At 40.5% G+C, this 23,046-nt stretch overlaps 1 protein-coding gene across 2 annotated transcripts in view; it reads right to left on the bottom strand.

The window, feature by feature from the left end:
• WWC3 (WWC family member 3) overlaps window positions 1-23,046 on the bottom strand; it is a 106,686-nt gene that overhangs the window by 64,037 nt on the left and 19,603 nt on the right. For both annotated transcript variants that reach the window (XM_061459895.1, XM_061459894.1), the window contains exon 2: window positions 678-787. In XM_061459895.1, the coding sequence (XP_061315879.1) occupies window positions 678-787 (110 nt within the window). The remainder of the gene's footprint in view (window positions 1-677; window positions 788-23,046) is intronic.

Below are 23,046 nucleotides of genomic sequence, written 5' to 3'. Positions count from 1 at the left end.
CATTGATGATAAGAATGATAGCAGCACAACAGTAACAGCAGCAGTAGTACAAAGTTGTAAAGACAAGACATTTTTTCCTAAGTGGAACTGGCAAATGTGCCAGACAATGGTGATACAAAGCTCAGCAATAGTTCAAAAGGGAAAATGTTGGAAATTTCTCCCTCTTAGTTTCCAAAAAGGGCATCTATTGTTGTTTCAAGAGCACTTTGTACTGTATCAAAGCATAAAATATACATTGCTTAAGAGACTGTGAGATTACTGTATTTCATGGTACTCCTAATTAAAAATCAGCACTTTTCTCTCATAATGTATTTTGGTTTTCAACACTGAAGACTGAAACATGGATGAATAGAAAAATAGGAAATATAAGAGCATAGCATGAAAATCTTCTTGACAGAGGACAAAAAGCAACAACAATATTACTGATACTCCACAGTATGATAAAACAAAACAAAAAAGTTACACTGTTGTAACTCAATCATAGGTTGTAAAATTACTTACAAACGGAAGGATTATGCCCCCATTTCAAAGATGAGAAAACAGATACCACAAGAAATTACTTGCATACATTTTCTTGCTGTAGCATGAGGTGCATAAATGGTATTGGAAACAGAGTTAGTGCCATCAGGAAAGATCAGCTTGCTAGGATTCCTCAAAATAATCATACATCTACTTACGATTTATGTGGTCCATATAATAAACTCCAATCTGTTGATCGTAAACAGTCTCCCATCCTAAAGGAAGCTCATCACCGACACAGTCAGCAAATGTCAATGGCTTTGTAATCCTGTAAAAATAAAAATAACACAAATAAATACAAAAGGTATAGAGTTTACAGTGTAACAAATGTTATTACATGTTCTGAAGACACCTCCATCATTTGATCACAAACTAGTTATGCTGCTAAGGAATGTGGTTATAATTACAAGCATACAGTTTCAAAATAAAATTTCATTTAAATATGCTGACAGATACTCCCCAAACAGGTAAGACAAGCTTCCCCCTTCAAGTTTCTATGTTTAACAGTTTAATTACAATGGCATGCAGTCCTGCCAGTTTTTCTCACATACTGCAAAGAACACAAACATGAAGCTGGAGTTCACCACTGCTAAAAATCACTAGAAACTTTAAGGTGTCAAAGCAGTATAGTGGTTTGTCCTTAAAAAAAAAATAATTTTATATATATATATATATATATATATATATATACAGAGAGAGACAGAGAATTTAAGAAAACAGTATATAATAGATTTCTCCTCTTTTCAAGTATATATTTCTCACTATTAATGATATTCTCTTGGTCCAGATACATCCAAATTATTTCCTCTAAACAAACTTCTCTCAAGAATTCTGAAGCCATTAGAGCAGAAATAGTAACTAATAAGTAACAGCATTACTATCTAGCAGCTTAAAATATCACACCCCTTGCTAGGCAAACACTTGAAAGACCAGTGGGTAACAGAAAACCAAAACAGCAATTTCAATATTAACAGGAATATTGAGAGTACCAGGTTATAAATCCTACAGAAAGACTCTAAACCAATGCTGTTCTAGAACATCAAGTTATATGGAAAACTATGAAGAACAAATGACACAAATAAAAAAAGCTTTAATATTCAGTTAAATCACATTTATTTCCCAAAACACTATTTCAATCATTGCTTAACCCTCAAGACAATGTCTTCCTCTAAAAGCCGCCATAAAATTCCTTTCCTGAGAAGCTATTAATATGGTAATGTCACAAGGGATATAGATAAAACAACTTCAATATTTATTTGGTGAAGCATTTCTAATACCTAGAATGACAACAACTTTGCAAAGATTAAATACATGCATTAGAGACTGACAAATCCTGCATAACCTATGGCATAATACTGTTCATCTTAAAATGGAAATTCTGTTCATATGCTATAATACCCAATAAAGGTTTCCTGACACCACATTTGGACTATGCTTACAAATACACTGCGGAACAGAGACTGAACTTCAGCTGATAACACTTGTACATAACAACAAATTGGTCTGAACTGAAACATGTCTGCCTTTGAACCAGAAGTTCTTCACCACACCAAAGCAAAACCAGACAGAAGAACCCAACAGTAAAGACCTCAAATGATGGAAATACTACTATGGCTACGTTCTAGGTATTCCAATGGGCCAGTAAGCACTTCATTCAACCACTAACAAAAAGCACATGACTTCACACACAGCAAAGAGAGAAACTGCATTTAACCTGCCTCCTAAAACTATTTTTGCATTCTCAAGATTAGTGTTTGACAGTAACTGTAGTAGAATAAAAACATTTATCCTCACTCACAAAATGTAATGTTTTAACAGCTCTGTACAGCAATATGAAGATCAAGTTGTTTAGGTCAAATAACAGAGCTTGATCATATGGTATGGATTCTCAAACATGTATAGACAGTTTAATAAGATGAAGATACACCACTATTTAAAGGAAAAATTTTCTATTAGTGACAAATACTTAGTTTACATCATGTAATCATGCAAATCCAAAGCTGCTGTATATTCAAGAAAGAAAATGTTACCATGGACTGGCATTCACCTAGCAGTCAGGGAGACCGAAATACTGCCAAAATATTTCCAATCTCCCTGGAATTCAGTCAAACATTAAAAATATAATGTGCATAATTTTTTCTTAAAGTCTTACGGTTTTGTTCTGAAGACATCATGCTTACAATTTCTCAAAGTAGTCTAGACATTGATTCCTAAATTACCACGCCATAGACAAGATTTTCTTTGGAATGAGTTATAAGACATGCCTGCCTCTTATTAACATACCCTCACCCTTTATTCATAAATCCTGCACATGATACTCTAACCTTTCACACTACAAGAACTTTAATTCAACGCTCTCTGTGATCCCACCAGGGCTCAGACTTCCAGAACAAGGACAATGCTTGCTTTCTGGAAAAGGAAGACTGAAGAAAGCAAACACATCTGGTCTAACCGGTTTCATTCCAATGTTATAAAGCATGCATGAAGAGTTTAATTGCTGCTATTGAAGAAAGCTTGTAAGAAAAAAAACACATAAAAAGCTTTCTTCCAGATATTCAGACCATTATGAACTTGATGTTGCTCATTTTAAACTATATTCAAAGTTGCTCCAAACTGGATTGCCTTCAGACAAAGCATGTTACACTGATTCTCAAGTCACTCACATTTGTATTTATGTATCTTGAACCTTCTTCATTCAGTTCACCTAGGTCAAAACATGCAAAACTTAAACTAAGATCTGGAAGTTTCTCAGTGTTTTGCACTGGTTTAACTAAGTCAACTGAAAAAATGCATTTCTTGTTTAACCAGCACAACTCAAAGAAGTTTCTTTTTCATTTTTATTTTGCAGTTAAGGAAAACTAAGGGTTTCCAGAATACAAAGTCAAAATGGAACAAATGCAGATATGGATATTGGAGGTCAACCACAAATTACAGCAGCAGACTGCTGAAACTAAGTATCTCCTGGAAATACTGCTTTACCCTCTGTTTTGCTCTGTTGGGGGGTTTAATTAGCTTAAGCACTGCAAAACAGGACAGGTTTTTTCTGCTTCTATATAAAGATCTGTACAAAGTACAGGCACATCTGTTAAAACATTTCAAAGTATTACATAAAGAAAAAAGCCCAAACTTTTTTGAAGCATTATAAACACAAAGACAGAATAAAAATGCTTCCATCTTTAATTAAATAAAAAACAAGTCTGCCCAGAACTATGCTATTTATAGTGTAAAGAGTAACTAAAGCACTTTATCTGTCACCAGTGACCACCTCTTGTCCCCACGACAACTGGTGGACTCTAATAACAAGGTTCTGGACTTCAGCTGAAGACAGAATTCCTCTGGGACCAGTTTACAACTTTAACTGCCTGTGGCCACTGGATCTACAGCTCAAGTACAAGTCCTCGAGGGCCAATTTCTTATGTATCTGAAAAGCCAACCCTAACTTCACATTAACTGATTTGCTGATTCTTCATTGCCTTCAAGTCTTTATCCTCTCCAAAATTAATGATGCTGTTCAGTCATTAGGCACCCAAACTTTTGTGACACTGAAACCCTTCAAAAGCAAATAAAAGAGCACATAAGAAAGCTTCTGTAACTCAAATCCTGCACACCAAACTGAGAAAAAATACTTTTGATCACTGTCACACACCTTGGATCTATCACCCCTAGCTCTGCCCAAATGTTTTTGTTAAGAACAGATGGAAGTGTGATATTTGCATGCAGTAAAACAGACATATCTGAAAATCCAAGTTTTATTAATATTTCCTCCTCATCAATTATCAAGCTAAATAGTTAGAATACAGAAATCAAACTACAAATTAAAACTGAAGAGCTGAATAAACTAAGAGGTGCTTTTCCTCCTTATTTCATATATTTATCCACTATCCATACACAGAAGGATGCCAGAATATATTACTACAGCTTTCTGAATATGCAGCACCAACAGATATTTCTTGAACGCATCGGTTCATGGCTGAGTCTAGGTGGGTAGCAAAGACAGCAAAAGGCAATGGCTAGATACCATTTTAGATACGTAACTGCACAACTACTCTCAGCTTTAGTGTATTTTGTCAACAGAATCCAATTTCACACATACCATCCCACCCCCCAAAATACTCAGCCTTAAAATAGTGAAGGATTGCTGCTGGATTCAAGCAAAAGGCATTCTTCAACTCTCCAAAACACAGCTTGACTGATAGCATGGAGCAGAAATTTTATTGTCATGGATTTTCAAGAACAGAATCAGTTCACTAAAAACACAAGGCACAGAAAATATTAGATAAGATCCTCAGTCTTCCCACTGCCTGATGCCACATCAGAAGGCCCTGACTGCTTGAAACCTCTAGGTCTAATTGAGCAAAACTTCCCCTGGGAGGAAATAAATTAAAACAAACAGAGTCTGTTTTTATAAGATCTTGACCAGAAAATCAAAAAGGTGTTTCCAAAGTAGAAACACCACTGCAAACTCAAACAGTGCCTGGATGTCATCTCTCAGACAATGCCTGGATGCCTAAATTACATCCAGGGTCACTTTATCTTCCAAAATGGGGGGGGGGGGGGGGGGGGGGGGAAGGAAAAAAAAAAAGAATAAAAAAAACAAAACCAACCCCAGAAGTAGTGAAGAAAAGCCACCATGTGTCGGAGAGACAGAGGGAAGAATGCAAGAACAGGAACTGCTAATTGCAGTTCCACCTGAACACAACTTTTTACTGTGAGGGTGACTGAGCATTGGAATAGGTTGCCCAGAAAGGTTGCTGAGTCTCCTTCCCCAAGACATTCATGAGCTGCTGGGACACAGTCCTGAGCAATGTGCTCTAGGTGACCCTGCTTGTTCAGGCGAACTCCTGTGGTCTATTCCAGCCTCAACTAATCTGTGATTCTAACCTCTGTGAGACTCAAAGAGGGTCTGTGGTCACCCATCTGTGCTGCGACTCCTCAGAAGCCCTAATCCCTTCAGCTGCTCCAAGCAGGCTGCCCCGACGACAGCACCTTCATCCTTGGCAGCCACTGCCTCCCACCCCACCAAGCATGGCAGGGACACAGCAAGTACATGCTGCCCATCTGTCAAAGCAAGGATCTTCCTCCATGGCTCAGAAATGGCCACACACCAACTAGACCCACAGAGCGTCATGCCGTGGCAGCACACATCAGCCAGGCATGGGCTGATTGCAGCTAATGCCATCTGGAACTCCCGGATAGCAGCACTGTGGAGTACACCACTGTTTTCTTCACTGCCCATCCTCTACCATGGACTCAGCTCTCCTCAAGTAGCCAAGTCATAAAAACAAGCTGGATTTTGAAATAAGGTTTGGCAAGTTACATACTGACTGCTCAGTGAAAAGTATAACAAAGTTCACCAAACCACATGTATCTTTTCAAGATAAAAATACATTATAACTTTTTCTTAATTTAAATGATATATGTTGGAACAAGTCCAGAGAAGGGCCACGAGGATGATCAGGGGACTGGAGCACCTCCCGTATGAAGATAGGCTGAGAAAGTTGGGGCTGTTCAGCCTGGAGAAGAGAAGGCTGCATGGAGACCTCAGAGCAGCCTTCCAGTACCTGAAGGGGGCCTACAAGGATGCTGGAGAGGGACTCTTCATTAGGGACTGTAGTGACAGGACAAGGGGTAACAGGTTAAAACTTAAACAGGGGAAGTTTAGATTGGATATAAGGAGGAAATTCTTTACTGTAAGGGTGGTGACGCACTAGAATGGGTTGCTCAGGGAGGTTGTGAATGCTCCATCCCTGGCGGTGTTCAAGGGCAGGTTGGACAAAGCCTTGTGTGACATGATTTAGTGTGAGGTATCCCTGCCCATGGAAGGGAGGTTGGAACTAGAAGATCTTAAGGTCCTTTCCAACCCTAACTATTCTACGATTCTATATCTTTGTTTTACTGCATAATCTAACGTCAAGTTCTGAATAAAATAGCTTACTGAACCTCTACTCAATCCTTCATTACAATAAATCCACAATACAGACGGCCGGAGAGAAACTTGCACAAATGAGATTCTGTGCTCAGGACAAAGCCTTAAAGAAGGTAACTTGCATTCAGAGTTATTACTGGGATACATTTCCCTTAGAAATAAAATGCTACCCTAAAGCAAGGAAATAACAGTACCAGCTCTTCTAAAGGTCACTTGTAATACAGTCCTTTTAAGACTGCACTGTATTTTGCAGCAATTTTTATTCTTTTTTTTTAACAGCTGCAAATAAGCACATGAAAGAGTGCAAACAGTGTCAAATCAGTGCAATTTCTTTTACAGTAATATAAGCCAACAGAACATAAATTAATGTGCAAAACAGAAAGCACAGGATGGCATTAGCTCATGACAGTAATTGACATCTTTACTGTGAGGGTGACCAAGCGGAGTCAAAAATGTGTCTTTAACACATGGTATTATAAACCTGGACAAGCTATGCTGAGACAGCTGACAAGCATGTCACTCCCACAAATACTTGTTTGTCGATCACCACCTCCTGAGCCATGGTTTGCCACTGTTTACAGTAGGGCAAACAAGGTGGTGGCAGTTCCTTTTAAGACCACTCTGTAAGCTAGAGTGCTTCAGGAGCTGGTTAAAAAGCAGCTCTAATATCTGTGAAACACGGCAGCATAGGCAGTAACCTCATCATCTACCCTATTCCTCAGTCTGTAACTGCCTTTGTTTTATAGCCACCTGAGATTAAGTAGGTCAAGAAATGTAAGTGGTATCAGCTACCTACCTCTGTTGTGACCTCATGCTCAGGAAAAACATTCTGGAAAAAGGGAAAATAACATTATAAAATCTCAGCAGATTGATCAGAATGCACAAGTGCTCTATTTGGGCACCCAAAACCTGAATGGAATCATTTTGCTTCCTACAAAACATTTCAGATCATCACATTCTGTGTTGTGCACTACACTTAATTAACTGACCCCAAAACAAGAAGAATTCACTTTTTCATGCTAGGCAGTGCCTTTATACTTTTAAAAATCTGTCCTGGGTTCAGCAGTAGCAGTCATGTTTCTCCTCCTTGGTAGCTGGTGCAGTGCAGTGTTTTGACTTTCGGCTCGGGAACAGAGCTGATAGAGATGTTTTGGTTTGGCCAAGGACTTTGTGAGTCTCATGCTCTGGCAGGGAGGAGGGGAAGCCGGGAGGAAGCAGAGACAGGACACCTGACCCAAACTGACCAAAGAGGTATTCCATACCACAGCACGTCATGCCCAGGATGTAACTGGGAGTTAGCCGGAAGGGCTGGGAGACGGCAGGGTTGGAGGAGGTATCGGTCGGAGTTTGGTCGGGCTTGGGGGGTGAGTTATCGGTCAGCGGGTGGTGAGGTGTTGTATTCTGTTCCCTTGTTATTTCCTTTATCATTGTTATTATTGGTAGTAGCAGTAGTGATTTGTGTTACACCTTAGTTACTAAACTGTTCTTATCTCAACCCGTGGGAGTTGCATTCTTTTGATTCTCCTCTCCGTCCCTCCGAGAGCAGGGGGAGGGCAAGAAAGGGGGGGAAGTGAGCGAACGAATTACCTGACTGGGTTTAAACCACGACAGTTCTTTTTGGCGCCCAACGTGGGGCACGAAGGGTTGAGATAACGACAGATTTGACTGGATTAATAGTCATTCGTCACAATGCTGATTTATTGGGTATCAGAGTTGTTCTTCTTGATCTCACAGCTTCAGAATGTTTTTCTGATGGACAGGGTATCATACACATATATGAAAACTGTTTATCATACACAACATATGTGCTGCTACATGTAACACTAATAGGGCAGGTAGCCATGAAAAAACCCTGACAATTACATTTTGTGCTACAGAATGTATGTGAAGCTACATGTATAAGGCATAAACTTATATGATCTCTTGACTTAGAAGAAGTAACGAAAGTTTATATTGCCTACAAACACCACCACGAAATGGACCTGAGAGCACCATCTAGCCTCCTTTCACTATTCTAGAAACAATAATCATTTTCTAACAAGCAACAACAGAGAAATAATATACTTCTGTTTTTATCCTTTACCATACTCCCAAACCAAAAAAGGCCAAGAAACATTGGCTTAGTATGTTGAAACTTAAAACGGTATGTCCAGTTGCAGCCCTCACATAACTTGTCTGGCTGCTCAAAAACTGCTGAAACAATTCTACACAAACAGCCAAGTCTTCCAAGCAGCTATCCGTTTCTTAACACCGGCTATGATCCATATCCAAATTCAGAGAAGAAATATTATGGGAAATTCTTGCTGAAAATATACCCACATTTCATCAAGACAACTGTAATTTCTCCCTCAAAAAATCAGTTGGGTTAAAAGTCAGTGCTTTTAAGAAAACTGCTTTTCTCTTTTTTTTTTTTTAAACAAAGGATAAACAAAAAAATGGGGCAGCAGGGTTAAGTAAGACTGTCCATGAGCTCTTTAAAACATATTTTGTTTTTCTGTGTATACACAGACAGCCCAAAGTTATACACAACTGTACCAAGGCATGAACCAGAGCCTACAATCGGTGGCAGGACAGAGGCAATGGCTGGAGGGGCTGGCTGAAGGAAGGCAGTCTGGACAGCAGGTGACATGACATCTAGACCAGAAAACAGATAGCTTTTAAATATGGCAGCTGACAGTAAGCCATAAAAAGAGGACAGCAGAAATATGCGGCAGGTAAGACAATATAAGGGGGGGAAACTAGGAGACCACATTTCTAGTAAACTGGTGTCAAATTGGACCTTTGCACTGAGTATGTTCTTAGCTAGAAAGAGTAACAAGCAAGATATTTATGACTTTTCTTTTGCCAATCCTAATAAAGCTTTCTCTGTTACTCAAAATGTCTAAATATTTACAAGATCTTCTCAAGGACTTGCATATTGAGAAGAGACTTAAAAAAAAAAAAAGAAAAGAAAAAAACAAAACCAAAAAACCCCACACTAAAAGATAAGGAAAATTTAATGGGGAACTTCAGAATCTGAGAAGCAGGCTCTTCCACCTGTGAAAGAAGCCTGATTACACCTGTCCAGACACAGCATGGCTTTGGCTGGGCCAGTAAAGCAGTGCTCTAACTTCAATGTTTCTAACTGCTTCAGTAATTTCTGTCGTAACAGTGTTTTCCAACTGCATGCTATTGGTCATTAAGGTCCCAGCTGGTAAAGGCCAGCCCTGCAGCTGTTTATTTCTTCCATCCTGCAAACCACAGTTCTGCAACATTCTGCAGAAAAGCATGTCACACAGCTGTCGGATTTCTACATCCTCAGTACATATTAAAACCTATTTATACGTTCTGTTCAGTCTAACAAACTGCTTGGCAGTTTTATCCTTAGTTTTGCAATGAGTCTTCTGGTTTGAGAACTCAAATTTCTGACTAGCTTGGCCACAACTGTTCCTATCAGTGAACTAAATCATTGTGGAAAAGTCACTGGAAAAGGGATGAATTCCTACACCCTTACACAGAGGACTATGTATGTGCTTGTGTGTTAGCATACGCATACACATAAAATCATTCTCTTCTGACTGCTGGTCACAACTTCTGTATGCAAATACCAGTAAAGGAGGAAACACCTGTACTTTCCTAATGAAAGTCATCTGAGCAAGGGTGAAAAGGTACATCTGCGAGACCTTAAAAGCAAGTTCTTGGTCATAAGCACATGAACAAGAATAATGTGAGGAATTCAAAGCAGGAAGAAAACTAAGCAGACAGGAAAAGGGGGGTCCCCAACAGAGAACAAGGAATAAAAATGGGGCATAAAACTCCAAAATCCATGAAGATGAAGATAGAAGGAGGCATCAGAAGAAGCTTTACATCTCAATCAAAAGTAACTAAAATGGTCTTAAACACTGCAGAACACTACCATGCTGTGGAATATTTCTTGCAGACTCCTGCAAGATGACTTCAGGCTTATATAAGAAAGATAAGTCATCCCCCTCCCTAAATTTATCATTCTTCTTTACCAACTAGCCATATTGGAAATAACGACAAATATATATGTGTGTATGCACATGTGTGCATATACGTATGTACATACATACACACGTATGCAAATTATCTGTCCAAATACCATTTAAGGTCTCAAATGACAGAGGCTGAACTTAAACATTCTTCAATTAAGAGAGCACTGTAAAACGCTTTTGTGAACACTTTAAATCACTTCAGAAAAGTCTTAGTCCGTAAAACTGAGTATCTTACGTTAAATGGTAATCTTTGGGCTGACTAGAAGACAAGTTGCTGAAGACGAACAGAAGTTAACAGCAGAATCTTGAGTTATATACACAATTATATCCTGATGCAGTCTACAACTGTTTATTAACCAAAGAAAACTCATACACTGAGAAGGCCCATCATGCCAGAATGCATGACAACTAACATAATGCTAAAGGGATTTTATACTTTTGTAGTCTGGGACACACAGTGTTTTAGAATACTCTGTAGCCAAACTATACTTAAATACTAGTGCTCCCCTAGAGGTAAAGTTAAATTTAATGAGATTAGGAACAAACACATCTGTCACGTCTGAGTGCGCAAGCAAGCTCAGCACTGTTATCAGTGAAAATCTAAGTAATTTGATGTTTTAAAATATTTTAAGCCCAAATCCTCCAAAAGCTTACTACACTTGGAGTACAGTCAATTAAATTTTACTGAGATTTATTTCATTAAACTATTTCCCCCAATAAGTATTAATCAATGAAACTAATATAAGAGAAAACTCAAAAGTTACCAGACACCATTTCTAGAAAAATAAAGCAAAAACTGACAAACAATGGGAGGAAAAAGCAAATGCAACAGGACTGAGTATAAAACAATGGTTGGAAAAATATATATTCAAGAGACCATTCTTTTCAAGTCTTGGAACAAAGCGATGTGTAGATAAGTGCCAGAAGAATATGCATACCATGACTTCACATACATCCTATTAAAAACAAATTCTGAGGTAAAAAGTAAACAAATGCCTCACACTCTGAAAAGTCTAGACTGCCAGTTAATATTAGGAATTCAAGAGTTTCTCATTTAACCTCTCAGAACAGCTTTTCTCCTTTTCTTCCAGTCCACTTTAAAAGTGTTACACTTGTCCTGTATTTTTTCTAAAAGTACCACGTGACATTTCTGAAAACTGTTCAATTATGACATTCCTGGAAGTTTTATGGACTTTTGTGCCATTTTCTGTGTAATGTCTTCTAGCATGCCACTGCTCTGCCTGTACAGCTGAAAAATTTTGCCTTGGAAAAGGTCACAGCCCTGAGCCCAAACCCCCTTCTTTGAAGTGAGTGCCCAGAGGTACAGAGGGAAAACTGCAGCCAGTGAGAGCATTCCACTGTGCTCCAGCAGACCCCAGCCCAAACTTAAACCACAATTCCGTAAGGCCAGCTTTCCAGACTGCTTCTCAAGTTTCTGAACTCCATTAATAAAGCAATACTTGATGTGGGAATAAAGGAGTGCAACTAATGTGACACACACAATCCAAGGGCACTGTTTCAATCACTTGCCTGAAGAGTTACTAAGCTCAACTTAGCTGTAAGCAACTGAAGTGGAAATATGTTGACAGGATCTTTGATGCTTTTTGTTTCAGAGTCCATTTCTTGCAAGTGGTGATCTATGGCAGTCACCTCATTATTTAAGATTTTTCCTCTCTTCCAGGACTTAAGAGACCCTTAGACAAGTACATAAGGGTACATGCTTCAGCTGCCTAGAAGTGGTGATGGACAAGTCACTAGTGCCTACTGTATACATTAGTATTCACATATAGATACCCTCAATCTACCCACTTATTTAAAAGCTCTCTATTTTAACTGGTATTAAAAAAACAGTTAATGCTTACCTTTATGGTATTAAAAGTGGTCTAAAAATAAAACCATTAAAGAAAACTGTGCTTTAAATGTGTCCTTTATTTTCCAAACATTTTCAGGAGATCTAACAAAAGGAACTGTATCTCCCTAAAATGTTTGCTTCTTTTATACCACTAGAGCAACAACCCCCTGCTAAGTAAAGTAATTTCTTCAAAGGCCAGTAACTACCTAAGGAAAAAAAAAAAAAAACAATGGTTCTACAATGATTTGCAGCCCTGCTACATGTTCTTCTCCATAGCTCACTCTTTGCCTTCACTGTAAAATTACAGATATAGCTGACAAATTATTTACACTGTTTTTACATGCTAGTTTATGTAATTTCTAAGCTTTCAATTTTTCAGTATTTGCAACCTATCATACACAAACACAAATTCACGTAAGCTACAAATACACAGTGTTAATAAAGGTATTGGGGAGAAGATTCTTTAAAATACATACTCTTACAATTACTTCCACACTCCAGGCTGATACTGTTGCCAGCCAGTAATTTTCAAGGTTTTGGGAAAACTTAGCCCCTCTTTTCCCAATACCTAATTATCCCAGTATAATTACAGCTCCCCAAATACACTTGCCTACTGCAGCCTTCCTTAATGCTGACCTTGCAAACTAATACAGTCTATCACCCAATGAATATCATCAATTTAGTAATATATCCTAAAGAAAAAAGACAGTTCTACAGATTTATGTTCATCTGAAATCCTTTAAGGAGTTGAAGGTATGAAGTTTGATGCTATTACTTCTATGGTTGCCAGCAGTTGTGCAATATATTATATTTAAGCTTCAGACTAGACCAATAAAGTACTTCCAAGTAAGTAATACAAGGAATTACTCATGAGTTCATTGCCATGGTTTTCCCAAAATACAGAATAGAAAATACTTTGTCAAAAATCCAGAAGAATCCAGCCAGATAATGTACTTTTTATGAATAGTATTAGTGTAATAAGCAAAACAAATACATCTTAAGACAACCTGCTCAAACCCAATATTAAAAAAATACTTAGAGCTAACACAAAAATTTATTTTCAGTAGAATAAACTGAATTAAGGAGTAAGGCAACACAAGTAATGTATATTTTCAGTACAAAAATTATAGAACTAAAAAAAAAAAAGGAAAGTAAGAAATAATTAATAGGAGATAAAACACAATTACAGCAGACACACCATGCCATGAAACCTACACTGATCTTAACTTGAACATAACCAAGCACCCACAGGTAACAAGTACCCATTCACTAAAATAAGAATGGAAATCAGATTAAATTTATAATAACATACTAAAGAGACTTCAGTAGTACATGGCCTCCTCTTCTTCCCCCCCATCTCCCATGACAGAGAAGGTTAAAAATAGAGGCTTCCGTTTCCTTAGATTATTTCGCTTTTAACTTTTCTAGAGCACTGAAATTAGCTACTTTGCCGGCTTCCTACATTTGTGTTGGAAAAGGAGTGTTAAAAACACACTTCCATTTACAGCAACTCAGGAAACAGACTTCTGTGGCTTGCATTATTATTATAATTTGCACATGACAAATCCCTCTGGAAGTTGTAGGTATCACTTCCAAAGATCCCCTTTGGACATCAATTACCCAAAGGCCCTTTGCACCACGCAGTAACATATTTTGCGGGTAATCTTGCATACTTTCCTATATTTATGCATTCCTTACAGTTAGCAAATACAGATATTTCCAGTGCACAGCATTCAGTCTCCCATTTCCAAGAGCAGATTCAGCACTAGGAAAGAGCACTTAAGAGCCGCAAAAAGCTAGCTTCAGCTGCCTCTCTCTCTGCCCTAAGCCTTCAAGGAAGTCTGAGCTGCAGAAAGCCTCTAACTTCCACCATGGCAGCACAAACAGGACCTAGCTGTCCAGGTCCATATATTAAGGTCAGAAGGAACCACTGTCATCATCTAACTGACCTCCTGCACAATACAGGCCACAAAACTTAAGCTGGTAATTCTTGCATCTAGCCTAACATCTCGTGGTTGATCTAGAGCATATTTTCCATAGTGCTCAGAGCAGTGTTTGTTTATACTGACAAAGACATACCTTGCAGAGTAAGTATCTGAACTCTTTATCTGGAAGTATTGCGTATCAACAAACAAAAGTAGCAGGTATCCAAATATTGCTGTTATGTGAAGTTGCATTATCTACACATTACTATAATGCACTGCCACCCGTTCATTAGGAAGCCTGGTATGGTTTCTTAGGCATTGCCTCACTAGGCAATTTTTTGATTGCTTCTAATTCTGCTAGACTTAAGTCCTTCTGGCTTAAGTTCTCCCTCCGAAGGGTGTGCCCCATTCTCATCTCTTGTGAGAACTTGCAATTAAAACAGCTCCGACATTTGAAACAATGAAGCAAAGGAAAAAATGCTGTCCCTCCCCACCCCTGTGCTGGAATTCCTACAGCAGGCTCCCAGATAATCTCAGTGTTACTAACACAGAGCCCTGATTTTATTTTACTTTTATTTTAGTTTTCCCACTATCACCATGGAAGAACTTTCAAATCTGGTGAAGGCACAGGGGAATGGAAGAAGGGGAATACTGTTGCACATGCTCAGTATAACTGTGAAGTACAGAAGCCCTGCTCTATGCAGATTCAATCTCCACTGAACATTAGACACTTTCTCAGGACCTCTCCTGGCTACACACCCACCCAACCCCAGTGTGCCAGGACATCCTGAGGCTCGATTCAGCTACACAGAGCAGCTCCAGGAAAACAACTGCAGCACAACCCTGCTCCTTGTATTCCAGGAAAAGAGACTAGGAAGCCAGTTTCTCCTTTCAGTCACAATGCAATTCGTGGTAGCACCTGAGCAACGCGAAGGAAAAAGAAGGGAGCAGGCACATCACGATGCAGAAGGATGAGCAGCATGGGAACCAAGGGCTGGTCAAAGAGAAGGCAGCAATCAGAAAACGATAAATTTTGATGATTTATGATGTAGGAAGGCAGACAAAGGAGGAGGACAAGCACAAGGAGAAGAACTAATAGCAGAGCTGAAGCAGAAGGAACTCACTGGGGGCAGTGTGAAGAGACCACAGCCTAACCAGCAGGATGGGGAAAGACGGGGTGGGACTAGCCAATGATGCTGCCCTCTGCATCCCTCAGCTCTGACACTCTGAACATGGCTCTGTTCTCCCTGTACGCTCCACTCCAACCATATGATAAACTCCACCTGCAGTTTTGTATGAAAGTTTGTATGCGAGTAACAAGTACTCTCAAAATGGAGAGATCCCTGTTATCCTCAAATGTATCCCCTTCTGCTGCCCTAAAGTGCACAATTCCATCATTTCATAGCACTGCTACTTCTCACACTCATCTGCTCATACAGTAAGCTAGTAGCAGGCATGCTTTAAACTCACCAGGACGGCAAATAAAAAAAAAAAAGTAATGGGGAAGGGGGGAAGTAGTAATTTGAGGGGTTTCCCCTGGTTACTGAATGGAAGTTACTGAAGTTTAGTTAGGTAGCAGGTCAGCAAAAAAGGCAACATGAAGGAGCCGGGAAGTGAGCAGCATCTCCTACTATTTGTAAAAACCTATTAATCCATTTGCAGTGTACTACAGGTACACTAAGCCTCACTCGTGGTGGCAGGGGGACACTGAAAAAACCCACCCTAACAAAACCAGAATGCAGCCACATAAATATGATTTTGCAATCATAACAATGCAGACCTTCATTCTGGTGGTTTAGAATGAGCCTATATTTGGATACGCAACTTTAATAAACATGAAAAAACCTTGCATATGCATCATAGAAGTATCTCAGTTAGGAAGAGTACATTTAAGCACCAGGATCCACATTTTAAAGTGCCATCTAAATTCTGGGGGGAAGACCAAAGCCTAGTTAAAAAGTCTGATACTTTTCTGAGAAAGTCGAGTATACAGCAAATGAAAACCCAAAACCTCAAAAGCACCTTTGAATATTCACTGCTAGACAATGGCACTGTTGCTCCTACAGTAATCCCTACATGAACACTTCCTTCATTGCTCATGAAAAGGCCTAACAACATAGAAACCTCAGATAGATATTTAGAAACCACCTGATTAACCCATCTACCTGTTAAGATTGGTTAAAAATAAACAACACACAGGAGGAACTACTCAGGAAATAATTAGACAGACATGAAGGAAATGAACTACTGAAAAACATGTAATGACTGACTGACCAACCAACCATTGAAAGAAAGGTGAGCAAAGGGAGACACCTACTCTGTTTTCATAGAATCACAGAATAGTTAGGGTTGGAAAGGACCTTAAGATCATTAAGTTCCAACCCCCCTGCCGTGGGCAGAGACATCTCATGCTAAACAACAGCCCCCAACGCTTCATCCAACCTCACCTGGAACATTGCCAGGGATGGAGCATTCACAACCTCCCTGAGCAACCCATTCCAGTGCCTCACCACCCTAACAGGAAAGAATTTCCTCCTTATATCCAATCTAAACTTCCCCTGTTTAAGTTTTAACCCGTTACCCCTTGTCCTGTCACTACAGTCCCTAATGAAGAGTCCCTCCCCAGCATCCCTATAGGCCCCCTTCAGATACTGGAAGACTGCTATGAGGTCTCCACGCAGCCTTTTCTTCTCCAGGCTGAACAGCCCCAACTTTCTCAGCCTGTCTTCATACAGGAGGTGCTCCAGTCCTCTGATCATCCTCGTGGCCCTCCTCAGGACTTGTTCCAACAGTTCCATGTCCTTTTTATGTTGAGGACACCAGAACTGCACACAATACTCCAGGTGAGGTCTCATGAGCAGAGCAGAGGGGCAGGATCACCTCCTTCGACCTGCTGGTCACGCTCCTTTTGATGCAGCCCAGGGTATGGTTGGCTGCGAGCACACACTGAAGCCTGCTCATGTTCATTTTCTCATCAACCAACACCCCCAAGTCCTTCTCCACAGGGCTGCTCTGAATCTGAATCTCTTCTCTGCTCAACCTGCAGCTGTGCCTGCAATTGCTCCAACCCAGGTGTAGGACCTTGCACTTGGCATGGTTAAACTTCATGAGGTTGGCATCAGCCCACCTCACAAGCGTGTCAAGGTTCCTCTGAATGGCATTCCTTCCCTCCAGGGTATCAACCAAACCACACAGCTTGGTGTCATCGGCAAACTTGCTGAGGGCACACTCAATCCCACTGTCCATGTCAGTGACAAGGATATTGAACAAGACCAGTCCCAACACCGATCCCTGAGGGACACCACTCATAACTGGTCTCCAGCTGGACATTGAGCCATTGACCACAACTCTTTGTGTGTGGCCATCCAGCCAGCTCTTTATCCACCAAGCGGTCCATCCATCAAATTGATGTCTCTCCAATTTAGAGACAAGGATGTCGTGTGGGACAGTGTCAAACGCTTTGCACAAGTCCAAGTAGATGATGTCAGCTGCTCTACCCCTGTCCATCAGTTCCATAGCCCCATCATAGAAGGCCACCAAAATGGTCAGGCAGGATTTCCCCTTAGTGAAGCCATGCTGGCTGTCACCAAGCACCTTGTTGTTTTTCATGTGCCTTAGCATGCCTTCCAGGAGAATCTGCTCCAAGATTCTGACAGGCACAGAGGTGAGACTGACTGGTCTGTAATTCCCCGGGTCATCCATTTTCCCCTTCTTGAAAATGGGGGTTATACTTCCTTTTTTCCAATCGTCGGGAACTTCACCTGACTGCCATGATTTCTCAAATATGATGGATGGTGGATTAGCAACTTCATTCACCAGCTCCTTCAGGACCCGCGGATGGATTTCATCAGGACCCATGGACTTGTGCATGTTCAGATTTTTAAGATGGTCTCGAACCAAATCCTCTCCCACAGTGGGCCCAAGGTCTTCATTCTCACAGTCCCTGCGTCTGCCTTCCAAGACTTGGGTGGTGTGGTCAGAGCCTTTGCCAGTGAAGACCAAGGCAAAGAAGTCATTAAGAACCTCAGCCTTCTCCAAATCCAGGGTAGCCAGCTCTCCTGACAGCTTCCGGAGAGGGCCCATGTTGTCCCTAGTCTGTCTTTTATTTGCAGTGTACCTATAGAATCCCTATAGATTATAAATCTATATAGAATAATATAAACCCTATAGAATATAAAGCCAATTTTAATTCTAACTGGGCCTTAGCTTTCCTAACTTGGTCCCTAGCTTCCCAGACAACATCCCTGTATTCTTTCCAGGCTGCCTGCCCTTGCTTCCACCTTTTATAAGCCTCTTTTTTCCTTCAAATTTTCCTCAGCAGCTCCTTATCCATCCAAGGAGGTCTCCTGGCCCTCCTGCTGCACTTCCTTCTAGTTGGGATGCAACACTCCTGAGCTTGTAGCAGGTGATCCTTGAATATCAACCAATAGTCTTGGACACCCCTGCCCTCTAGGGCTGTATCCCATGGAACCTTCCTAAGCAGGTTCCTGAAGAGGCCAAAGTCTGCTCTCTTGAAGTCCAGGGCAGTGAGCTTGCTGCATGCTCTTCTCACTGTCCTGAGGATCTTGAATTCGAGCATCTCATGATCGCTGCAACCAAGGGTGCCCTGGAGTGTCACATTTTCAACGAGCCCTTCCCTGTTGGTGAGCACAAGGTCAAGCATGGCACCTCTCCTTGTTGGCTCCTCTATTACTTGCAGAAGGAAGTTGTCTTCCACACAGTCAAGGAACCTCCTGGATTGCTTGTGCTGGGCCGTACCGTCCCTCCAACAGATGTCAGGGTGGTTGAAGTCCCCCATGAGGACAAGGACCTGTGAGCGTGAGGCTGTTCCTATCGGTCTATGGAGCGCTTCATCCACAGAGTCCTCTTGATCAGGTGGTCTGTAACAGATCCCCACAGTAATGTCTCCCATCGGTGTTCTCCCTTTAACCCTGACCCACAAACTCTGTTAACTGATCACGTGTCCCAGAGTTCCATACTCTCCAGCCTATCCCTAACATAAAGGGCAACTCCCCCTCCCTGCCTGCTGGTCCTGTCTTTCCTAAAGAGCCTGTAACCTTTCATTCCAACACTCCAGTCATAGGAGCCATCCCACCATGTTTCTGTGATGCCTATTATATCATACCACCATAGACATGCACACATCTCTAATTCCTCTTGTTTGTTCCCCATGCTACGGGTGTTTGTATAGAGGCATCTGAGCCGAGCTCCAAATGAAGCGGGCTCATTGGCTGGAGCGGCTGAAATATCTCTACATTGCTCCGAGCATTTATTTTTGAGAGAGTTATTGAGAGTTTTGAGACATACCCTCAAAAATATGGTCACAAAAGCCTACTTTTTTATAGTAACTGCAATTAAAATCCCACCCAGCTTCTGTTCTCTAAATAAGATCATGTTGATCTTTAATGCAGACAGCACTCACATGCAACAACAGAGAAACCACAAAGACATCAGAAATGCAGATTAAATGAACTGCAGGAGAAGAAGTAGAGAAGGAAGGAGAACATCTGCATTTCCAAGAGGCCTGTCTGGTGCTGAGTAACAAGCAGGTTGGACAAATGCATTCAGAACAGAATTGAGGCTTTAAGTCTGACACATTAGAAATCTAAACTCTTCTCAGTTCTAGCCGAAGGGATATAATGTTCCCTTTACTAAACTACAGAAAATTACCTGCCCACAGAAATGATACGAAGCCCTGTTCGTGTAACTACTCCCTGCATTTCACAGCCCATTGTGTTACCAACAGAGGAAGCATCTAAATTTTAGCTGAACTCCAATTTACCTGCTTTAATCAAAATTATTTTGGGTTGAGATACAAATGCCAGTGGGACCCTCTCAGACTTTAAGTGAGGATGGCAGATAGAACTGTCTCCTGAACTTAGGAGCTGATCAGCAAAATTTGAGGCAGGCAGCAACCTTCTCCCAGCTACTTCCAGTTACTGAAAGATCTACCAATTCAATCTCTGAGTACCTGAAAGAAAAAAAAAAATCCACAGTTCTCAGAAGTGTTGTAAGCCTGCTTGCTTAGTTGGGTTGATGAGCAATGCTTCAGGAGGTCCAGTAAAAAGGAGGACATGAAGGAGACTGAACCACAACTACTATTCCACACAGCAGATGCCTAATGTGTGCTAAATACTCTGTGACTAAACTCTGTTTAAGAGACCAGGACTTTAAAACCTTACCACCAGCTTCTCAAAGGCTATTAGGAAACCTGAGTGACCTGAAAGGGAAACTATGCCGTACAGAAAGGCAGGACAGCATGCAAGCATGACAGGAAATTACCAGAAAAATGTTGTAATGACTCTTAAGCACTTACTCTGCTCCACGCATTTTCACGTTGTATCATTTTCTAAAGACATTTTACTATTACCCATTAAGCAAGAAGACAGCCTCTCATAAGACAGCTGTGGAAAAAGAAACAGGAGTACTCTCTCTTTTCTCCCCCATCTTGTTTTAGGCCACAACTGAATTACTGATCTGAAGAAGAGATTTCCTCAACGTTTCCTAGACCACCACTGCTGCCAGGAAAGCCTGTTTTCTGCCATCACCCTTCATCTAGCCTCCTTTTGCAGGTCTTACTTCCCCATAAGTGAACCCAGATGTTACATACATCGCCACTCTCAGCTCTTCCCAGTGTTAAATCCACAGGATTCTTATTCACAGGGTTTGGATTTTCTTATTTCATTTTGCTGCAGCACCACAACAAGGAATTACTGAAGATGGAAGCTATCAGGAAAGCAAAAGTCTTCAGTCCATCCCTTCCCTACTCATCATCATAGTTGCAAGCCTGATCCTAAATTTTTAACATCCTCACGAACTTGCTTGACAATTCTGTCCTCAAATTCTAATTAGAATACAATAAGGATACCACAGGTTAAATAAATTATCATATTGCATAAAATCTATTCCTCCCAAATTAAAAAGATCAAAATCACCATTTAGCAGCACTGCTTTTCAGCCTATCCGATCATCCTCAATCTCTTTTCAGAACTGCTTTTTGATGTAAGGAGCCTCAACGCACACCCAGTTAAACACTTCTGCTGTGCTATATTTTAATGGAAGACTAAGGTGTACAGATATGACTGGTCTAGACCCCCTCTTTCCCTTTAGCTATATATTGAGCAATACATCTTACTCAGAATGAGTTAATGCTTCTTATTCCTGCAAAAGTTAGTTTCATGGAGATGATTAATTTTTCCTAACTCCTCTTAGCAAAGAAGCAGTAATAAACACCAGTCAAGTCTCAAGTGAAACTCTGATTTGGGGAAGAACACCAATCCCACCCAACCTCCACCCCCACCCCCCTAAAAAAAAAAAAACACATAAAAAACAAACCCCAAACTCTCTAAACCAGAAGGAAACATGCTAGACGGCATATCAACTACCCAAGACATCTCTTAAACCACACTGCTTTCTGAAGTGGCACTACAGCAGTGCTAAGGGCATATGTCCATGGACGCAAGCACATTTCTGATTGAATAATCTGTACTTCTCAAAATTCCAGCAAATGCATAAAAAGGGCCCTATTCAGCATTTACTTTTTCCCAGAAAATGAATGCTGACAGAGGCAAAGAACAGGATGGCATCATTGTTGCCATAACCTAAATCCAGAACACTTAAAAGTATAACACACAATTTATTGACAATTGAGCCAAAATGATTTCACAATGTAACATTTTATGCTATCCAAGAAGTATAAAAGTAAATAACAAAAAATGTTTAAAGAGCTCTTGTATATGGACTGTAATTGCTTTTAGAAGGAAAACAAATTACACAAATGCTATTTTCAGTAGGCGCCTGTATAACACATGGTTTAATTTAACAGGTATTAAAGACACTGAAAGCATGGACAAGTTCTTCTGGCAGTTTTTACCATCCAACAAACTTAAATGTTGAGAAAAAAAAAAATAAAATCATTGTCTTCAGAGATTCAAGATCAATTTTATTTTTATTTCTTGCTTCCTTCAAAGGCAGCCATGAAAATGAACTCACCTTGCCCTCAGTAAACAGCTCATCCTCATGTATTTTGTACAAGCCCGGTCCATTCTGCCATTGTTTTGAACCTACACCACTTCGATCTCCAATTTCCAAAACAAGTGAACTACAAAAGCATTCTCAAACACATCTTCCAGACCAGACACTTGCTTCCCCATACACACACACACGTTAATGGCAAAATTACTCTGATCCCTTTACATTACTGTTTATCACAAGCTTTTTGTGAATTTTGACTGCACAAAATATATAGCTATCTGCACAATGACAAAAATACTTTCTTTGTACTGGCTCCATCTTTCTTTCCTGGAAGCACACAGATGCCTTCTTGCAGCCCCCCAGAGCTGGGGGCAGCCAGTTCCTCTGCATGGAGGGCCAGCTTCAGCAGCACCTCTATGACCACAACACCACCATCATCGCACTGCGTCACGGCACCTGTTTCTTGAGTATGTTTCAGTGCTCAGGAGTGGGATTCAGCTCCCGCCTCAGGAGCTGGCACAGGAGCAGCACATGCTGACAGCTTCATGATGCAGTGTTGTGGAGGAGAAACTGGAGGGTTACTTGATACTCATTTACCAATACAGCTTTTCCTATCACAGGCTCTTCACAAAAACAACAGCTACACACATCTTATTAATTTCCAAAATATTCTGATGACCTTATGGCTACTACTTTCCCCAAACAAAGCCACTACAGGCTAAGCTGCCAACCATGTGTACTGTGACAGACACCTATTACTCACCCCCATCAAACTAATACAAAGATTTTTAACTCGAGCCACATAGCTAAAAGACACCACTGAACACATGAAAGTACACCTGCAGAAAATCAAAA

Source organism: Pezoporus flaviventris, unplaced genomic scaffold (genome assembly GCF_033815535.1).
Source record: "Pezoporus flaviventris isolate CSIRO_AGI_PZ_B2104156 unplaced genomic scaffold, CSIRO_AGI_Pfla_v1 ptg000030l, whole genome shotgun sequence".
In the NCBI taxonomy this organism is placed as follows: domain Eukaryota; kingdom Metazoa; phylum Chordata; class Aves; order Psittaciformes; family Psittacidae; genus Pezoporus; species Pezoporus flaviventris.
The sequence above is the reverse complement of the archived record's forward strand: the minus strand, read 5'-3'. Positions and strand labels throughout refer to the sequence as shown.